The sequence below is a fragment of the Cervus canadensis genome, chromosome 20, assembly GCF_019320065.1.
Source record: "Cervus canadensis isolate Bull #8, Minnesota chromosome 20, ASM1932006v1, whole genome shotgun sequence".
NCBI lineage: Eukaryota > Metazoa > Chordata > Mammalia > Artiodactyla > Cervidae > Cervus > Cervus canadensis.
In genome coordinates, this window is record NC_057405.1 from 53,956,250 (window position 1) to 53,977,875 (window position 21,626).

Below are 21,626 nucleotides of genomic sequence, written 5' to 3' on the forward strand. Positions count from 1 at the left end.
CTGGCAGCACTGATGTGGAAGTAGCTACCCACTCTCCTGCTGAGAGTACTTACTGGCTGCTTCTCGAGAAGTGACACCTAACTCAGTAGGGCACAACAGCAGACTTCCATAAATCTGAGGACATACTTGAGGATGCAAAATTTCATTCTCCCGGTTGTGGTACAGAAAAAGACAAAATTGCCCACAGTTTTTTCACCCCCCTTCATATATTCCAATGAGAAATACAGAAAAAAAAAATTGTAAAATTTATTCACAGTGTACAAGAAAAGATGAATAAAACAGCTGGCAATAGCATCTTGCCTCTGAGTTGGATTTATAAAAATATTAGTGAGCTCAATTTGCCATATTTTGCTATTTCATTTGGGGAATGATGAAGAGAGTCTTTTATAATTATAAAACTTGAGACTTCGATGTCAATTATCACAATATCGTCTGGAATTCTGCAAATGTTCTGTCAGGGATGACTTGGACGTTTCAGGACTTGACATTTGAAGGAAGTTGGGTAACCGAATATCATAATGGTATCTTTTTCCTATGTATACCCTGTCATTCAAGGCATAGAGTTTATCTGCAATGTCACTGCCAATTAAAACCGAAAACAGGCGGGAGATATACCGATGCTGAGCCAAGAGCAAGTATAATTTCTTTCTCCTCCAAGACACATATCGACAATCAGTTTCTGCTGTGAGGGTAACCTGAAAAAACATATAAGATCACACATAAACAGAGATTAGGCAACAAGAAATGTTCTGCCTTTTTTTTTTTGGCCCCAAATTTTAAATGAATTTCTCATGCTGATTTTAACGTTAAAACCCACAATATATTGTAAAACATAAAGTACAAAATTTATTACTATATATGTAATTCATAACATGAATAATCACAGTGTTGTGCCCATCTCCAGTTCATCTGTTTCTAAGTTTAGATATCTATATTTTGCATTTTATTGAAGTGAGAGCTACTTAATATTAAAAAATAATAAAGTTGGCTAATGTTGGGGAAATATTTCCATGTCAGTCTTAAAGACTGTGGATATTTAACCCTAATCCATTTTCTGTAGTACTGAATAGAATTAACCTGATCTACATATGTATATGATTCTATATATATAAAACACATATATATACACACATGTATGTTACATGTATTAACCAGAGGAAAATGAATGCCATAATAGAACCTACCGAAAGATTATCTTTCAATACTACCCGATATGGCAGCATAGTAATGACAATTTGTTTAGCATTTTGTTGCTAGAAAACAACTGAAATTCATCACATTTTGAATTTTAAAAGTCACTTATTTTGTCATAAGGACAGATTTTCATTCTTGGTGTTTTTCTAAACTGTGACAGGTGGCAGTGTTTAGAGTCAAATATCGGTTGATTATATTTTAATTCCCATGTACTCAGTTAAGCAAAGGAAAATTTAAGAATTGATCACAGACTTCTTTCTGTCCTACGGGATACCCAATCTTCTCCTTGTTGCTGGACCTATAAAGTGACATTAATCAGTAAGACTCAAGCGGAATGGGGAAGCCATGCCTGCTACCAAGTACATTCCGAAGTTAAGTGTAAATGACCCCATGTCATCTGCTGCCCTGTTTGCTTGTCTGCCTGTTTTTAAACAAGCAGTGTTTATCTGTTTGAAAGAGGCAGCGTTCACGGTGTGGTCTAGTTATCCCTTACCTGAAAAGTGCCTTCCTCTGTGGGTTTCAGTGAGTCCCATTCAGGAGAATCCAGGAACTGGAAGGGGAAAATGTAATGCAGAAATTCGCCATCAACTGTCACTCTGATCCTACCCAGACACAAAGGACATCAGTCAGGAGAGAAGGAGAAAGAACTAAATTGGTGACAAGGGCAGGGAGCAGTATTTCTGATCTCTGATGATTCTTTTGGCTTTTAAAATCTTGAAGGGCAAAATATTAAATTCATACATTACAATAAGTGACAAAAATCTGTAAAATTTATGTACTGCTGCTCCTCCCATAGTTAGGATTCTGGAACGGTGGGTGAAATTCATCAGAAAATTCATCAAACTGCACATTGATATGTGCCCATTTAGGTGTGTATAATATATTACAATTACAAGTTTCAATGCACTCAGTCAGATTTTAAATTAAGTAGAACTCTGAAGAACATAAAGATGTACCACTGGAAATACCTCTGTAAACTAAATATTTACCCTTTTAAAAAATATGAATAATCACATTCCTATTTCTCCCCCAAACTTTTTTTCAAATTTTATATATAGTACACTTCCCCTTTGAGCAAGTGGGCATTTGCTAGAAATTACTGAAAAAAAAAAGATCATTATAAAATTTAAATGTTCTCTATTACTTAAAAGAATGCCCTAATAGAATGTTTCAAATACTTTGTATGCTAAATAACTATAAGTATTCTATACCTTCAAACTGGCATCATCTTTTTCTTGACTCTAAGTGATTAGTTTGGAAACAAATAGCATATCCAGACAAACCAATTCATACCTTTGATTTCTATGAAGAAATATTAAGACTAAATTATATCCTGCTTCAAGTAAATGGTACCATGTATTCTAAATGCCTATGTAAATGATTCATGTTTAAAGGGTTTTCTCATGCCTCAGAATACTAAATGCTGCTGAGGATTATACTACGCTGAGATGGGAAAATGCAGCGAAAAGAAACAAAAGCTAGTAAGTAATAAAGTGGAAAGCCACACAAGTGCCAAGAGTACAAACCTTCCTGAGACAAGCAGGGAGAGTTTGTCAATGGAGGTTTTCCCCTGCATGGCATAGCAGTGCTCCTTCTCCAGAGTAACCACTTCTGAGCTCATAGCAATAGTTCTGAAGTCGGGCAAAGAGGTCCCCAGAGGCTGGAAGAGGGAGCTGTACAACAGCTGAAATTCTCGGGCAAAGGTTATGCTGTGGACTTGATAGGCGATGTGAACAAACCGTATGAAGCAGATGACAAACAGTATAAAATTCCAGGAAAATATGTCGGCTGCACAGACATCTACCCAAGCCCAGATAGCAGAACAGAGAAAACCCAACCCCAGCAGACTGAAGACATAAAGGAGCCCAAAGAATCCACTGCCACCCATGAAACCTACTACAAATAAAATACTGGCTAGATGATAGATGGCTCCTTCAGCCTCCTGCTTCCAGATGGTGCAGACAGGGTGTTCATCGATTAGGTTCTTCCATAAACTTGAATTTCCTTCCATGGCTGTAGTACTGTCTGGTTCACTGTTCAGTCAATATTAAATATTATCAAAGCAAATAATTAAGTCCTTTGCCTTTCCATCATCAGAGTTGAGTCTTCACAAAACCAGAGAAAGCCGGGACACTGGACCTGGGGTGATTACGGGTTTGGTGTATGTGGATCTTGAAAAACTAAGAATCCCATGCTAGCATCCTTAAGTTCATCTGGGCTTCTGATTTAGTTCTAGCTGACAAATATGTTGTTGTTGCCTATGTAAGAAATAAAAACAGGATTCTAATTAAACAGAATTGAGAAGTGTATTTAATGAATCACCAGTGTTTTACTTATTCAAGTTGACATCCTACTTTCTATGAAGTTAAAATATATTCAGCACAAATACTGAAAGTATTACATTTCTAGGATAGGAAAAAGATGCATATTTTCAAGTTAGGCTTAATTAAAAATAATTTACAGATATTTTAGTATTTGTTACAATTAGCTAACTGTGTATTTTTCGAGAAAGCTAAGTGCTATAATCAGCTGGTTTCTATAACAGTAATTCAGTGCACCTCAGAATCTTTCATGATAGTGACTAAAAATGCAGATTTATAGACTGTTTCCAGATATACTGAGTCAGAAATCTCTAAGGGAGGGGCCTCAGTGTTGGTATTTTGAACAAGCTCCCTACATGATTCTGATGCATCAATTCATGTCTTCCATGGCCCACCCTTTTAGAGATGCTGTTTGACAACTTGTTATTCACTCTTTACAAATGAAGAATTTGAGGCTCAGACTGATTTATCCTAGGCCACACAGTGGTTGATGGCAGAGCAGAACTTCAGCACTTAAGCCTGCATGCTAGATCCAATCATGTGGTCTCTCTCATGAGAGAGATTTTAAAATAGTCACTGCAAGGAGCCCTAATCAATAAATGTAAGAAACACACCATTAGGAATCAGGTTTTAAGAGCACATGGTAGACTGTGAAAATGTTTAATTAGATCAAAATTATTTGAGAAATATAAATTCAGTTCTCCTTTACTGTATTAGAGGCTCTTTCAGGCTAAAGGTTGTATCTATATAACTAAATAAATAATATTAAAGTTCCTGCTACTTACACATTTATTTGCCAGATGGTCAAAAATGTTAGCGACTAGTTCCTCTGCACATATATTCTCTACCCTTTCAGCCATATGGTAAAAATGCTAATATGTGATCTCATTCAGGAGAGATTTAACCATGATGACAGAGCTGAAGGATATATATCATTTATCACCAAGTTTCTTAACGATAAATGGTTTCAAGATGAAGCATTCATTGGATTGATTTTTTTGAAACCAAAATAACATTCAAGAACCTTGAACTTGTGTACTATATTGTTTTTATTTTGAGATAGATTTTTTTTCCAGAACACTTGGTAATAAAATATCAAATAACATAGATCTAGTCTCATAGAAAAAAAGTACCTACAGAGGTGAAAATGACTTTAGCTGAAATAAAAAAAGGAACAGCATTTTACTACCAACAGAACTAGAGATGAAAATAAAGAAGCTGCTGCTGCTCAAATTCCTGGTTTTTCATCCTGGGCAGTGATTCTCTTCTCAGCAAGGAATGACTTTAAGAACATCACCAGGTGAATCATTAAAACAGGAAAAAACAACACAGACCTATAACTTACAACTGTATTATTTCTACTTATGCTGCTTTCAAATACAAACATCCTACATCCCTCTAATTATCACTCCATCCATCCCACTGTGAGGGATGAGCCTCAAGGCCAGACTGGCCCTCTGAACATGTTTCCTTTCTCTTCTTTAAACAAAACCCAAAGTTATATTATCACTGCATATTCACAACAAAGAAACATTTTTAAAAAATACAATGAGTAGTTAAGAAGTGTGATATGCAGACCGCAAATGTCAGCCTCCCTGCTGTTTTACTTTTAAAACTCAAGTATTTTAAGTTAATTCCTCAAGATGCCAAGCAAATAGCCACAAAAGCAATATTAAAAATTGCTTTTTTAAAAAATACCAGTGGAGCTCTGAACTTGGATTTGAACTCCCTGGAAATTTAAAATCCTCAACAAATTGCGAAAATGATGCTAATGTGAAACGTTTCTGGCAATTCAGAAGGGAGTTTATTGGAATCTTACCCCTTAAACTCTTGACTTGGGGAATAATATACTGGGCCACCTGCATTCCTGGAGTGTGACCCATTATAATTATATGAGGAACTGTGTTTCCAGCCCTTTCCAGCCAGCTTGTGTTTCAATAAGCTGCTACCAAACCACCCTCCTACCCTTGATCCTGTATCACTCAGCAAAGAGTGCTGACTTGCCCTGATTAGATTACTCCACACCCAGGCTTTCTCTGCTTGGTGTGTTTTTATTCAGTCACCAAAACAGATGTACTTTATTAGAAGAGGAAGAATTGACAGGGGCAGGTGACGAGCCCAAGTGTTCCTCGGCCATGTGCCAGCCGCACTGTGTGAATGCCGAACACGACTCATCAGCCAGCCGCTGATGTCAAAGGCCTGTAGGCCTTAAGTCATGTTTTGGGGTAAATAAATGCTGACATGCCAAAGGAGCACAATGGATTTCTTAAGTAGTTGATCTTCCCTGCAAAAGAAGTTAACACTTGGGGACACAAAGTGCAAATACACAAAATATTTCCAAGCTTTTCCCCTTTTTACTCTTTACACTGTCAGAGCCTGAGTTCAAAGGAATAAGGAAATGTAAAGGCAGACACAAGGATGCTCAGCTAAATGTGATATAAATTGGGTGGCACAGGGGTGAAGATTAACTTGAAATGGCAGTTATGGGCTCAGAACATGTACATTTATTTATTTTTTTTCATGTACATTTATTATCTCACAGCATCACACTTACTGCCATGAGCGAGGCAGTATCTAAACCATCATGCTCAGCTTACAGATGAGAAAGGTGGAGCCCAAGGCACGTTAAATAACTTGCTTCAGGTAAAAGTCACAATAAGTCATGAAGCTGGAAGTCCAAGTCTTCTTCCGCTCAGCTTCATGCTCTCCCCAGCGGGCAGTGTGTCTTTCAAGGCTGCAGATCTTATTTAATGTGTTGGGAGACCAGTTGAATATTCTACCAGGATGGTTTGCCAGGAAAATAATAATCCTAACAGTGGATTATTTGAGACAGGCTATATCCGCTTGTCCAGTTCAGTCCATAATACTTAGACTACTACCAGGGACACAGACATAGAAAGCCACTCGTGAAATAATCTGCTGTATTACTGTTCAACACTGACTCATTTCCTCTTCTTGATTCCAAAATTATTAAGGGGCAAAGACAAATGTTTTTGTATTTCAGACCCTTGGCACTCAGGGAATGTGGATTGAACACGTTGATAGAGAGGAACAAGTCCTCTCTGCCTTTTCCATCCTCACTCTATCCAGGTCAACAGATGTTCTAACATCTTCTGTCGCCTAGGGGAACAGAAGTGGAGGCCTTCTTGACTGAGGGGTTAGGACATCACTTATTTAAGATGTCTGGCACAACTCCAAATTCACAGGAGAATCCTTCTGTCTTCTTACAATGTTCAGTTCCTTAAGAGCAGCTGAATTCCTGATTTCATTAAAACAGCTCTGGTAGCTTGTGGTATTATGTTAGTTGTGGTTGCTAGGCAACCTAGAAGATCAAAATTCTATCAATATTATCCTCATTAATTGGCATCATATCCCAACTGTGGTATGTGTTACATATGAAGAAGATAGTTTTCTCTACTTAAACCTTTAAGTATGTATACTTAGCAACTATGTGCCAGACATTTTAAAAATTATTTAATCTGCACAACAACCCCATGAGGAAGGTACTATTATCTCCATCGCACAGATGAGAAAATTGAAACTCAGAGAAGGCAAGTAAATTGTACAAAGTCACCACACTGTTCATATTGGAACTAAGATTCCATCCAGGTCTGTCTGACTCTGAAACTCACTGTCTCAACCATATCATTCTGCTTCCACAGTACCAGGATTTAGAAAATATAGACTTTAGTTTCCTCCTTGCTACTTAGATGAACTTAGACATATTTATTCATCCGTAAAGCAGAGGTAATGTCACCTATTGTGTCTACTTTAAAGGGTACTGGAACATTCAAATGAGAAGATCTATACTAAAAATTCTTAGCAGATTTTATTCTTTTAATTTTTTAGTCTTTTGGGAGCACTTATCTTATTTTTTTATTTTTATTGGAGTATAGCTGTTTTACAATGTCGTGTTACTTTCTTCTGTACAGCAAAGTGAATCAGCTGTTTTTGTTCAGGCGCCCAGTCATATCCAACTCTTTGTGACCCCATGGACTGCAGCACACCAGGCCTTCCTGTCCCTGACCATCTCCTGAAGCTTGCCCAAGTTCATGTTCATTGCATTGGTGATGCCATCCAGCCATCTCATCCTCTGACGCCCTCTCCTTCTGCCCTCAATCTTCCTCAGTATCAGGAAGAGGAATCAGCTCTGTGTATACATATAAGTCCCTCTTTTTCTGGGTTTCCTTCCCATTTAGACACCACAGAGCAGCGAGTAGAGTTCCCTGTGCTACGCAGTAGGTTCTCATTAGTCGTCTGTTTTATACATAGTCGTGTATACATGTCAACCCCAATCTCCCAATTCATTGCACCCCTCCCTCCCTTGGCATCTATCCATTTGTCTTCTGCATCTGTATCTCTATTTCTGCTTTGTAACTACAGATTCCACATATATGTATTAATAGTTTTTTCTCATTCTGACTGACTTCACTCTGTATGACAGTCTCTAGGCCCATCCATGTATCTGCAAATGACCCAATTTCATTCCTTTTTATGGCTGAATAGTATTCCACTGTATATACATACCACATCTTTATCTATTCCTCTGTTGATGGCCATTTATGGTGTTTCCATATCCAGGCTATTGTAAATAGTGCTGCAGTGAACACTGGGGCGCATGTGTCTCTGAATTACAGTTTTCTCTGCGTATATTCTAGTAGTGGGATTGTTGGATCACATGGAAGTTCTATTTTTAGTTTTTAAGTAACCTCCATAGTGTTCTCCATAGTGGTTCCACCAGTTTATTAATACATTCTTATCAACAGTGCAAGAGCATTCCCTTTTCTCCACACCCTCTCCAGCATTTACTGTTTGTAGATTTTGTGATGTTGGCCATTTGGACAGGTGTGAATTGATATTTCACTGTAGTCTTGATCTGCATTTCTCTAATAATTAATGATATTGAGCATCTTTTTATGTGTTTGTTGGCCATCTGTATGGCCATCTCATCTTTGAAGAAATGTCTGTTTAGGTCTTCTGCCCAGTTTTTATTCAGTTGTTTGTTTTTTTTAATATATTGAGCAGATTTTTAAATAACAGAGAAATGGCATTGCTGTACTTGTTGCTTGTTTGCTACAGAGCTGAGCCATTTGAAGATATAGATTTTAAAAGCTTTCTTCAGAGGATTTCAATAGAAGACAAACCATCCTTATGTCGTAAATTCTAAACTTACTTATTCCTGCAGGAGTGATCTGTTTTATTCTTCCCTATCTTGTGTCCTGACCACCTAAGGCTGATAGGTATCGACCCAGAACTAACCTATCCTTGAATAAAGAAACCAGTCTCTGGAAGCCAATAACAATTGGAACCACCCAGGGACTTGTTAAAATGCCCCTTCCCTGGCCCCACCCCAGAATAACTGAGCCAGGGACGGACAGACAGGTGGATTTCTAATAGGCTCTCAGTTGATTTTTTTTTAACTTTTTATTTTGTATTGGGGTATAGCTGATTTAACAATGTTTTGATAGTTTCAGATGAACAGCAAAGGGAACTCAGCCATACATATACAGGTATCCATTCAGTTTGAGAGCCATTATTTCATCTTGTTCCTGAAGGATTCCTGGATTATCCTTGCTTAAAGAGCCTCAGCTTTGTCCATTCCTGGCTGCCAGCTGGCTGTCCTTCCAGGCTGGTTACTCCATGTGATGTCCTCTGATCCTTCATTGTCTGTCCACAGCTGTAGTCCCAGTGTTGGGTCTACCATTCTTCTGTCTGGTCTGTCCAGTTGGTATTACTACTTAAGAGAAAGGTGTCAGTGTTAGCTATGTCCCTAAACAGCATGTGATTAATTTATTATTGTCTGTGCTTAGCTTTCTCTAGTTGTGGCCTGCGGGCTTCTTATTGCGGTGGCTTCTCTTGCTGTGGAGCATGGGCTCTAGCTGTGTGGTCTTAGTAGTTGTGGCATACAAACTTAGTTGTCCTGCGGCATGTGGGATCCTCCCAGACCAGGGATCGAACATGTGTCCCCTGCGTTGGCAGGCGGATTCTTAACCACCGTAACATCAAGGAAGTCCCACGGTGTGAGATTTTAATCTTCCCAGACCTGTTTCCTCATTGATAAAATGAAAGATTTGGACAAATCATTATTTGCAGCACCTTTCAGCTCTACAATAACACCACTTTCTATGATATGTAATTCAAAGTTATTCCTAGCCCAGGTCAAAATATAGAGCAGAGGGGCAGAACTGAATTATGATTACACATCTTCACACCAGGTTTGTGACTGGGGCCCTGCTCTGGAAATTGTTTAATCATTTAAGGACTGTAGTGGGACCCAGGCACTGGCATTTTTTTCACAGACTTCCCATTGATTTTGTTGTGCAACCAGGGTTAAGAACTTTTAGGGGGTTGGGGTAAGAGACACTAGAACATTCTATAGAGTAAAGGATCTGGATTTTAATCCTTATTTTTCAGGGCTAGAAAGGCACATTTTTCTCTTGTGTTTCTCACTTCCATGCTTTGCTCAGGTCAGGAGGCATTTTCTTCCTCACACTCATCTCTGAGGGGGCTCAGGGTCTGCGTGTTCTGCATCCGCCTTTCCTTAACATGGTGGGTGAAGTGCACTTTCTAGGCTCTGAACTTTTATGGTCTTTACTATCTGTCTACATGGCTTCCACTGTATATTATATTGCCCATAATATATATTTTCCATTTAATTTTTTTAAAAGTATGTATTTATTTGACTGTACCGGGTCTTAGTTGTGGCATGCAGGATCTTTTTTAATTGAGGCATGTGAAATCTTTAGTTGCAGCATGTGGGTTCTAGTTCCCTGACCAGGGATCAAACCCAGGTCCCCTGCACCAGGAGCTCAGAATCTTAACCTCTATACCAGTAGGGAAGCCTCTGTTTTCCTTTTTAAAGCATCATTATTTGTTTATTCTTTCAGTTGTGGTACATATTTAAGTAATATTTTAAAGAATCTAATGTAGATAGTGTGTATATTTTTAAATATTGGCTTTATTAGTTGGTCATTTATATATGTATATATATTATATAAATGGTGTTCAGGTAGAAAAACAATGTTTAGAATATAGTTTTGGAACAAGCAGGTTAATAGCCAGGAAGCCCAAGTGAGAGATGATCGATACCCGAATCAATGGGTTAGGTGTTGGACAAAGAAAGAAAGAAAAGCATATATTACATTAACCATGAAGAAGAAATGAAAGGAAGACATGTCTCTGCTGAGACAGAAGAACAGAGAAGGGATGAAGACACTTTGGAGTTATAAGAGATCCTGAAGCTTGGAAAGAAATCAGAGGAAGTTGGGGGGGCAGGGGACTCGTCACGTTTAACCTGATGCACCTGGTCTAACAACAGAGTTCATAGCAGAAGATAAGGTGCAGGATGGAGGCATATTTAACAGTTGTCCTAAATGACACAGGACAGCACTGAATAAGGACTGGAGCTGATGAGATTATCTAGAAAGTGAATACAAAGAGAAATGAGAGTTGAAGTTAAATGCCCATGACCAGAAGCCTTAGAACTCTAGGGTTGTGCTGGCCACTGCAGGAGCCGTCAGCCACACGTGACCACTGAGCCCCTGAAATGTGACTGGTCTGAAGCAAGATGCGTTGGTCTCAATGGATGTCAGACACAGCACAAAGATAAGGAATATGTCATTAATAATTTCTTTATTGGTTGCGTGTTGAAATGATAATGTTTTGGAAATACTGGGTTAAATTAAACATATTATTAAAGTTAATTTCACCCATTTCTTCTTATTTGTTAATGTTGCTACTGGAGAATTTTAAATTACGTATGTGGTTGCATTATATTTCTCTCGGATAGTGCTGGTCTAGAGCCTCTCAAGCAACAGGAAAGAAGAAATTCATTTCTTCATCATGCTAAGACTTGGCATGATGCTGTGCAAACAGTGCATATGTATAGTATATAAACGTATAAATATGGAAGAATTATCTCAGATTAAGAGCAGAGAGTTGATGTAAATGTAAATGATATTGGCTACAGTATTCATACGCTACAGTCAGTCAGATGTTATCCAAGGCATAGATGTGTCACCATCTGGCTTCTGCCTCTAGAGATGGCCAACCCCACTAAGCTCTTGGCTCCTTTATTCTACCAAGGAAGGTGCTACTTTTTTCTTTTGCCTTAGGAGAATCCTACTTTCTTAAGCAATTATATTACATGGTCTCATTTTCTCATTTCATCTTCTGATGTTACCCCATTGAATACACTGGAAATCTCAGGTAGACAGTCTCATAAATTTTATGCTGGAGATTGGATTGTGGCCTTCTGGATTCCAGAAGATCCACACCAGCCTTGGGGGTTTTTCACTTACTACCTAAGTCTCTTCATGCACCACTAGGCTCCTAGGCTGGAACATGCCTTTGACTTTTTATACCAATGAAAGCTTGGCTTCACTTGAGACTCGAGGAAACTAGAGAACCTGCCCACAAGCTATGCCAGGCTTCTCTGATTCTCTTGTCTCAGCTAAAGCCACATCTGATTATCTCTAGCCATGTTTGGTTTCTCACTTTATCACATATGGTGGGAGGGAGAATTCTAAGATTCCTACCCTGCTCATGCAAGGTCCTATAAACCCCCTTTCCTTAAGTCTTCCCATTGAATGGCATTCTCATGTGAACGGCATGGGATAGAGGGTGCCTACATTAGGTAACATGTTCTGGCCAATGGGGCTTGAATAGTGACATCTGTGATTATGTTAAGCCATGTAAGACTCCACTGTAGGACTGGAGAGGGGCTGGAAACTAGACAAACATATTCTTACTAGCCTAGAAAAAAGCAAACACCATGCTGTGAACTGCCTGTGAGGGCCACTAGGCAACGAACTGCAGGCAGTCTCTGTGAGCTGAAAGAAGTACCCAACCAAAGTTACCAGAATAATGGGGACCTCAGTCCTTCAATCACAAGGAGCTGAATTCTGCCAATCACTTGGAAATCTTGGGCGAGGACCTTAGACTCCAAATGAGGAGTGCAGTCTAGCCGATAACCTGAATTGCAAGCTTGTGAGACCCTGAGCTGAGGATCCATTCTAGCTGTGCCTAGACTTCTGACTCACAAAAACTGTGAGATAGTAAATTTGTATTGTTTTAAGCCACTAAGTTTGTGGTAATTTGTTACAAAGCAATAGAAAATGAATATACACACCTATGAATATTCACTATAAATGAGGCTTTTCATTAAAGTAATAACTACATTTTACGGTGGACCTGAAATACAGGTTTATGGAGAAGAAGACAATCCTTGTGAGGTTTCTATTAGGAAAATCAAGTGATAACAGGTCTTTAATCATATCTGGAAAACAAGACAGGATAAGTGGCCCTGGGAATTATATTTAAATTAACTGTATCACTTTATAGGTTTTTCTTTCATGGAGTCCAGTGGCCCCAACACTATTAAGCATGTGGGCAACTTCTAGAATGCTTATGTCATTCATATGTTGTTGTTTGGGGTCCCTGGTGGCTGAGATGGTAAGGAATCTGCCTGCAATGCAGACAACCAGGGTTTGATCCCTGGGTCAGGAAGATCCCCTGGAAAGGAAATGGCAACCCACTCCAGTATTCTTGCCTGGGAAATTCCATGGACAGAGGAGCCTGGCGAGCTGAAGTCATGTGCGACTCTTTTGTGACCCCATGGACTGTAGTCCACCAGGCTCCTCTGTCCATGGGATTTCTCAGGCAAGAATACTGGAGTGGATTGCCACTTCCTTCTCCAGGGGATCTTCCCAACCCAAGGATCAAACCTGCATCTCCCGCATTAGCAGGCGAATTCTTTACCACTGAGCCACCGGGGAAGCCCACATGTCATTCATACACCAGTCTCCAAAATTCCTGGAATGCCATGTTTCCATGGTTGACTTTTAGCTGGATCAATTCTTTGCAAAATTGGGCCATACATGTATGGCAAATACTTGATGTTTCAAACACATTCAGAGAATAATACTAAAAAAAAAAAAGCCCATAGAAACTCGAAACAAATAGCTACGTAATTCGAATTGTGACTCTACCAAATTTAGATGAGTTGAGCAATGGGAATTAATGAAGTAACTATGTGCCATCTTCTTAATCCTCATATACTATTACTACTAGTAGTACTACCAACGCTGTTACCACCTAACGTTTACTGAACACTTACTGACTGTGTGCCAGGCACATGTCTAAGAGCCCTAAAATGCCATGTCACTTAATCCTCACAACTTCATGAAGGAGGCAAATTTATCTCCCCATTTTACAGATGAGATATCTAAAGCATAGGCTGCACAAGGATACAATATTGATAGAGCCCAGGAGCCCAGACTCACTCTCAGGCAGGCAGATGCCAAGGTTCTGCTGTCTTAACCTTCATGATTTAACTGCTTCACATACAGTTTGAATCTAAATATCTGGACTTACTGGAACAAATCAATAGCATTCTTGTTTTCTCACTTCAGTCCTAGATTCAGTGAATTTAAATGTTTTCTTAAGAAATTACAAATTTTCAGGTGGGAGATGAGAGAAATAGGTGAGTGAGGTTGAGAGGTACAAACTTCCAGTTACAAAATAAATGAGTCGTGTCTAAAATGTACACTCTGGGGAATATAGTTGACAATTATATAATACCTTTTTTTAAAATTGGAGGATAATTGCTTTATAATGTTGTGTTGGTTTCTGCTGTCCAACAATGTGAATTAGCCATAAGTATACAAATATCCCCTCCCTCCTGAGTCTCCCTCCTAACTCCTCCATCCCACCCCTCTAGGTGATCACAGAACACCGAGCTGAGCTCCCTGTGATACCCAGCAGCGCCTCACTAGCTATCTGTTTTACACATGGTAGTGTATATATGTCAGTATTACTCTCTAAATTCATCCCCTCCCTCCTTCCCCAACTATGTCCAGCAAGTCTGTTCTCTATGTTTGCGTCTCTATTTCTGGCCTGCAAATAGCTTCATCAGCACCATTTTTCTAGATATGCTAATATATGGTATTGGTCTTTCTCTTTCTGACTTATTTCTAAACTCTAGGTTTGTCCACCTCACAAGAACTGACTCAAATGCATTTCTTTTTATGGCTAAGTAATATTCTATTGTATATATGTACCACTAACTTCTTTATCCATCCATCTGTTGATGGACATCTAGGTTGCTTCCATGTCCTGGCTATTGTAAATAGTGCTGCAGTGAACATTGGGATACATGTGTCTTTTCAAATTATGGTTTTCTCAGGGTATATGCCCAGTAGTTGGATTGCTGAGTCTTTTTTTTAAATTTTCATTTATTTTTATTAGTTGGAGGCTAATTACTTTACAATATTGTAGTGGTTTTTGCCATACATTGACATGAATCAGCCATGGATTTACATGTGTTCCCCATCCTCATCCCCTCTCCCGCACTGCTGAGTCTTATGGTAACTTTATTCCTGGTTTTCTTTTAAGGAATCGCCATACTGTTTTCCATAGTGGCTGTATTAACAACTTATTAATACATTCCCACCAAAAGTGCAAGAGGGTTCCCTTTCCCTCCCACCCTCTCCAACATTTATTGCTTATAAATTTTTTGATGATGGCAATTCTGACTGGTGTGAGGTGATATACTTCATTGTAGTTTTGATTTGCATTTGTCTAATAATGAGTGATGTTGAGCGTCTTTTCATGCTGTTTGTTGGCCATCTGTATGTCTTCTTTGGAGAAATGTCTGTTTAGATCTTCTGCCAATTTTTTTATTGGGTTATTTGTTTTTCTGATATTGAGCTGCATGAGCTGGTTGTGTATTTTGGGGATTAATCCTTTGCCTGTTGTTTCATTTGCTATTGTTTTCTCCCATTCTGAGGGTTGTCTTTTCATGTTGTTTATAGTTTCCTTTGCTGTGCAAAAACTTTTAAGTAGGTCCAATTTGTTTATTTTTGTTTTTATTTTCATTACTTTCAGAGGAAGGTCAAAGAGGACCTTTCTGTGAGATCTGTGCCAAAGAGTGTTCCGCCTATGTTTCCCTCTAAGAACTTTATAGTTTCTGGCCTTACATTTAGGTCTTTAATCCATTTTGAATTTATTTTTGTATATGGTGTTAGGAAGTATTCTAATTTTATTCTTTTACATGCAGCTGTCCAGTTTTCCCAGCACCACTTGTTGAAGAGGCTGTCTTTTCTCCACTGTATATTCTTGCATCCTTTGTCAAAGATAAGGTGCCCAAAGGTACTTGAGCTTACCTCTGTGCGTTCTATCTTGTTCCATTGATATATACTTTTGTTTTTGTACCAGTACCATACTGTCTTGATTACTATGGCTTTATAGTATAGACTGAAATCAGGAAGGTTGATTCCTCCGGCTTTGTTTTTCTTTCTCAAGATTGCTTTAGTTATCAGGGGTCTTTTGTGTTTCTATGCAAAGAAAATTATATAATATTAATCTTTGTATGTTGACGGACGGTAACTAGACTTATCATGGTGGTCATTTTGAGATATATAGAAATATCAGCTCACTATGTTGTGCACCAGGAACTAACATAGTGTCATAGGTCAATTATATTTCAAAAATAAAGCAACTCGTAGAAAAAAAAGTCAAATTTGTGGTTATCAGAGGAAGGGGTTGAGGAAAGGTGGTCAAAAGGCAGAAACTCCCAGTTAGAAGGTAAATAAGTCCTAAGGATATAATGTGAAACATGATAAATATAGTTAACACTGCTGTATGTTATATATGTGAAAGTTTCTAAGAAAAATCCCAAGTGCTCTTATCACAAGGAAAAAGTATTTTTTCTGTTTCTCTAATATTGTATCCATATGGGATGATAGACTTTCACTAAACTTAATGTGGTAATAATCATTTTATGATGGAAGTTAGACTATTATGCAGCACATCTTAAAGTCATACAATGCTGTATGTCAACTATATTTCAGTAAAACTGAAAGAAAGAAAAGAAATTAAAATTTTTGGAGCAACAGAATGATAGGAGGTTGAGTCACTCAGTGCCCTATAATTCTTAATGTGAAGAAACAGCTGTAAACCTCTCCTTCATAAGCTTATCATTTATCTGCTTTAAACAAACAATCCCCATACTCTGCTTCAAGTTCTTCTGACTTCTCCATGTTCTGGAAATGGCTAAAGGCACAAGCAGGAAGCCACTCACTTTCAGTCAGCTGCAATCATGTCATGCAGTAAGTTCACCAGAGATTCCTGATGAAAGATGCAAGAGAAGCTGGAATCACAGATGCATGAAACAGTCTTTCCTTGATATGAATCCAAGGAAGACACCTTCACTTAGCTCTCCTCCAAGTGTCCTGCATACAGCAAATGAACTCACTTTTTCTATGTTTACTTCATGTTCCTTCCTGGCAAACACACCTAATAAGTTCATGTGTGCTAGCTAATTGGCTGTAATTTTTCCTGTCATTTGTTTGAGCTTAATGAGCAGATGGATCACACACCAGGGTCAGCAATGTTTTAAACCACCAAACCAGCCACTCCTGGTGCTAATAGGAGCATTTCTGCAAGGAATTCCATTTCCTTTCGAGTGTTTTATAGAGACAGGAGCTTTCTCTTTGTGAGAAAAATTGTTCACTGGTTCTCCATCCAGACAGTCAACAATCTTTTCACTTTTTAAAAATTTCTTTCAGCCTCATTGTTATTGACTTTGAAGTACTTGAGCTTATTCCAGCCTTAGACATTGCTTTTATTTTTGTGTACTTCTGTCATGATCTTCAGTGTGGATTATTCCCTTATTCCTGCTGCTCAGGAAATACTGCATATTCTCTTGATTCTTTCAAAATATTTGATTATCTCAAGCTTCTCTTCAGTGTTTAAGCTGTCCTTTTGCATGCACTATTTGACATTTTTGAATCAAGATGCTTAAATATTCTTGGGATATTAAATGAGTATTTTTCTATAGAAAAATGCATAAGTGCAAAAGAATAACAAAACACAATCTTGCAGGATATCACTCAGTGAACCAAGGTAGCTGGTAATGTTTGAGGTCTGTGTGTGTTATATTTTGTGTTATATTCCTATAGGGCTTGGTTAGCTGGTTACAGTTTAATGTGTTCACCTGGTGTTTCTGACTGAGTAAATCATTGAATAAGTTAGTACAAAATTTGCATCATGCTTGAATTGTTACTTACATTTCAGTTGCATTGGAATGATGCTGGTTTTCAAAATAAGCATTTTAGCATAATTGACTGTGTCATCAACTTTCAAATAGCCAAGAACACATTAATAATTAACATATGTAAGAATTCAACAAATCCCTGTCCTCATGGAGCTTGCATTTTAGTGAAATTCAAATTTTGACACCATTTAAGCCCAGTTTCAAATTATGAGATCTAAGATAATCTAAAAATACATTTTATATGCAAATAAGCTACTTAAAACTCATTTAAAGTCAGTTGTTGCATATTGAATTTTTAAATAAATGCTATATTTTAAAAGACAATCTAAAGTCTTAAAAATCAAAATGCAAGCAAGTTGTTTCTTAGAAATTCAAGACCAAAAGCAACAGACAAGCCTTAAAATGTTGTATGTATCACAGGAGTAGCATATTACATATTAATGTGCCTGTATTCTTCTATTTGTATAAATGCAAGGGCATATGGAGTGATTTTTTACTTAATGCTAAGAAAGGTTGTTCCTGGATGTCAGGACACTACTTTTTTCTTTGCATAAACTGATATTGTTTGCTTCCTTTATAATAATCTTATAAAACTAAAAAGTGATTTTATGTTAATTTGAAAATTTTTAAATGCAAAGATATCAGAGAAGAAATATCCATGAACCCAACAACCAAAATTATCAAATATCAACACTGTCATATTTTTGGATCTTTTTAAAATAAAAAAAGATTCCACAAAAAATTAAAGATCACCATGGACTACTCTCTAGTGCCATTCCTCACCCATCTACTCCCTCTATAAAATTGTGTTTCTTTCCTGTCCATATAGAATAATTTAAAAAACTCCAATTAAAAATGTTAAGCTAGACTAGAATTGTATCTTATGAGTTTTTCAGCTTTACGCTTAATTTTTTTCTGATGAATAATTTTAAACATATTCCAAAATAGAGAAAATAATATATGATTACCCCCCTATATACCCATTACCTAGATTCAACATTCATCAAGGTTTTGCCACATGGAATTTTTGAAATCAAAAGTGGAAAACTGTAACCTACTGTTCATCCTACAGTTTGTTCAGTCAATAAACAACCACCTACTAAGGAAGACAGGGAGAACTGAGATTAGTTATGTTCTCACTATGTGCCACGAACTGGGTCTTGTCTACACTGACCCACTGAGGAGTCAAAACTATGCCACCCAAAGAGTATCATTAGCATTCTTCAGAGTGGAAAATGAGGCTTGGAAAGATGAAAGTTCTTCCACAGGCCCAGCTGCTTGCTCTTCTTTCTAGACCGTACATCCCTCCTCCCCCACCAATTTCAGTATGTGTGATAGTCACTAGAGGTTATTCTGTTGAAAAATACAAAATGAGAATGTCTCACTTTGTAGCTGTGTGAATTGATCCCTCAATTCTCTGGGCTGGAGGAGGGTCCAGCGTTGTCATGGAAGTTTTAAGTCAGCAACTTTTTGTTATTATTTAACTTATAAAATAACCTGTTATAACTTTCATTTTAAGATATTTTCCTCTAACTACTTAGATAAAAGAGAGGAATGTTTTCTCTTTTCCTTTAAAAAAAAGTCTCATTAATGATTCAATACACTTTTGTAAATTCTTACTTATTCTCTATAGCTAATAATCCCAGCTGACCAACACCCATAATTACAGAAACCAATTTCAATTGCAGTTTGCGGGCTCGCAAATGTATCACAGACATTTTCCAAAGCAGTTTTGAAACTTCTTGCCTGTCATATCACTTATGTGTTGTTATGCTCATATGCTGCAGCAAATGCTTCATAACCATTCTTGATCTTTCCTGGGGACTGTTGAGAATAAGCAGACAGGAATGTTCCAGTGTATCAACCCTATTAGTCAGTCTTGTGATAAGAAGCATGGGATTTGGGTTTCCCCTGACACATATTTATTTAATAGCATAGACTGTCACCATTTAGAAGCCCAGGATGCACAATGATTCAGCTATTTTGAGAAACTGATGAGATTAAAGAAACTCAATTATCAAATGTCTCCCAGCTTATATGTGTAAAATTTTAGTAGAACAGATAACATCTTATTCTAGATTTCACTTAATATTTGTATCCCAAACTCTTCAAAAGACAAACCCAGTCTTCCAGAGAAGGAAAGAACCTTAAAGATCATGTGGGATCAGACAGACCTCTTCATTTGGCAAATGTGTAAAGAGATCCAATATTTATTTTGCTTATATTTTGTTTCAGGTAGTTCTTGTTTGGTTTTCAGTGGTCACAAAGAACAGTGCCAGGTTCCTGTATTGTCACACCAGGGAGTTGTTTGTGCAACAGTCCCTGGTATTAAAAATAACAGAAAAGAAAATAGCCACCAAACTTTAGCATGAACAGAGAAAATTTTTTAAGGCTGCCATAAAACTCAAGTGCAACGTGCAAGCTTGCAAACTGAAAATAGCTAACCACAAGAGTTGGAGTAAAAAGTCAGGAAGGAAGGTTGTCACATTCTAGAAGTTCAGTAAATCAAATTAGGTTATATTCTGCTTTCCCACTTATTTACATATAGAACTTTTTCACTTTTTGCAAAATGTCTCCTGACTAAAACAAAAATTTTTCGTGTGTGTGCCATAGCCATATTACTGTTTTGATTCTGTGCCTTTAATCTTTTCTTAAAATACAGACCCTCAAAATACATATCTCTGTAACCGACCTTGGTGAGGAGGTAGTTTCGTGGTTTTCAAATGTCTTTCTCTTTCTTTCCTTCCCCTCCCCTCGCCCAGGGGGATTCCCCAAATAGAGTAAACAGGTCAGCGTGACCTTGGATGAGGCCGCTTTCTGGGTCCCGAACTCAACGGGGAAACCCTGCCCCTACTCAGACCTTTTGCCCAGGGAAACTTCTCGCCTCTGCCCGACTTCCCCAAGGCCAACCGAGGGCTGTCAGGGCCCCCTGAAGCAGCTTTTCTCCCTCTAAAATCCGACCATTTGGGGGTCTCCAAGGTGCTGCCCGGGGCAAGAGTGGGTCCAACAGCAGATGTGGGAGGAAGACTCACCTCTGTGGGCGGAGGACCCGAGCGCCTAGGGCCGGTGCGCCGACCCCAGCCGGCCAGCCTTCCGCGGCACCCGCGCGGACCCCCGGGCTCGCCGCTGGCCGGAGCGGGGCCGGAGCGGGGCCGGAGCGGGAGGCAGGCGGCAGCGCCGCGCAATCAGGGGTACAGGCAGCGAAGCTTGGGCGCTGCTGGGGGTCTGCAGGTCGCGACCCCCTCCCAGGAGCGGGGCCAGGACAGACACCGCACCCGGCAAGCAGCCCCGGCGCCGCAAGGTGTGAGGGTGCAGACGGCGGCGGGAGGGTGGCGGCCGAGGCGCCCCGGCTCCCTCCTTACCTGGCCTTTCCCGGCCTCACGCAGAGCTCCGGCCTCGCGCCCGCAGAAGTTTCCCAGCCGAGCGCATCGGGCCCCGCCGACCGGCGCGAAGTCCCTGGTGCCCGGCTCACGCGCTCCTGGCCACCCCCCGCGCCGGTGCCCGCCCTGCGCCCGGGCGCTCAGTGACCGCAGCCCGGTTCCGGAGCGGCGCGGTGGCGCAGGCGGGGGCCGGGCACGGGCGCGCGCCCCGGGGACCGCGGGGAGGGCGGGGTGGCGGCGGCAGGAACGGCGCGGGGCCCGGGTAGCCCCAGCCTCCAGGGAGTCGTCGGACTGCTGATCAACCTAGCGATTGCGCGGCGGAGTAAAGTTTGCAAAGATGGGTCTCAAGTGAACGCAGCTTACAGCTGAAAAACAGACCTCGTGCCCGCTATATGCCAGGCAGAGGACCATGGGGTTCACGCCTCGGATGGGAAGCAAGTGTACTTCTGCCCTCTCGCTACCCCACCCCCATTGTAAACAAAATGAGATGGGAATCTTGTGTAAAGAGGGCAGAGAACAGTTAATATCTTGATTCAAATCAATGAATGTCTCCAAAAATCAAATGGATGAAGAGCATGGACAATCATAGAAGGAAAAAAATTTAAATACGGATGATCCCCCCCAAAAAAGTTCAAGTTAGTAATGAGCCCTAATGCATACAACTTAAGGCAGAAA

General features: G+C 39.4%; 1 protein-coding gene across 1 annotated transcript; it reads right to left on the reverse strand.

Moving 5' to 3' along the window:
• Positions 1 to 228: 228 nt before the first annotated feature.
• Positions 229 to 21,068, reverse strand: POPDC3 (popeye domain containing 3). The gene is made up of 4 exons (XM_043439385.1): positions 20,934 to 21,068; positions 2,721 to 3,452; positions 1,688 to 1,796; positions 229 to 695 (listed from the first exon to the last, which is right to left on the reverse strand). Exons 2-4 carry the CDS (start codon positions 3,203 to 3,205, stop codon positions 414 to 416), a joined length of 876 nt encoding a protein of 291 aa, XP_043295320.1. The 5' UTR covers positions 3,206 to 3,452; positions 20,934 to 21,068; the 3' UTR covers positions 229 to 413.
• Between the last annotated feature and the right edge of the window lie 558 nt (positions 21,069 to 21,626).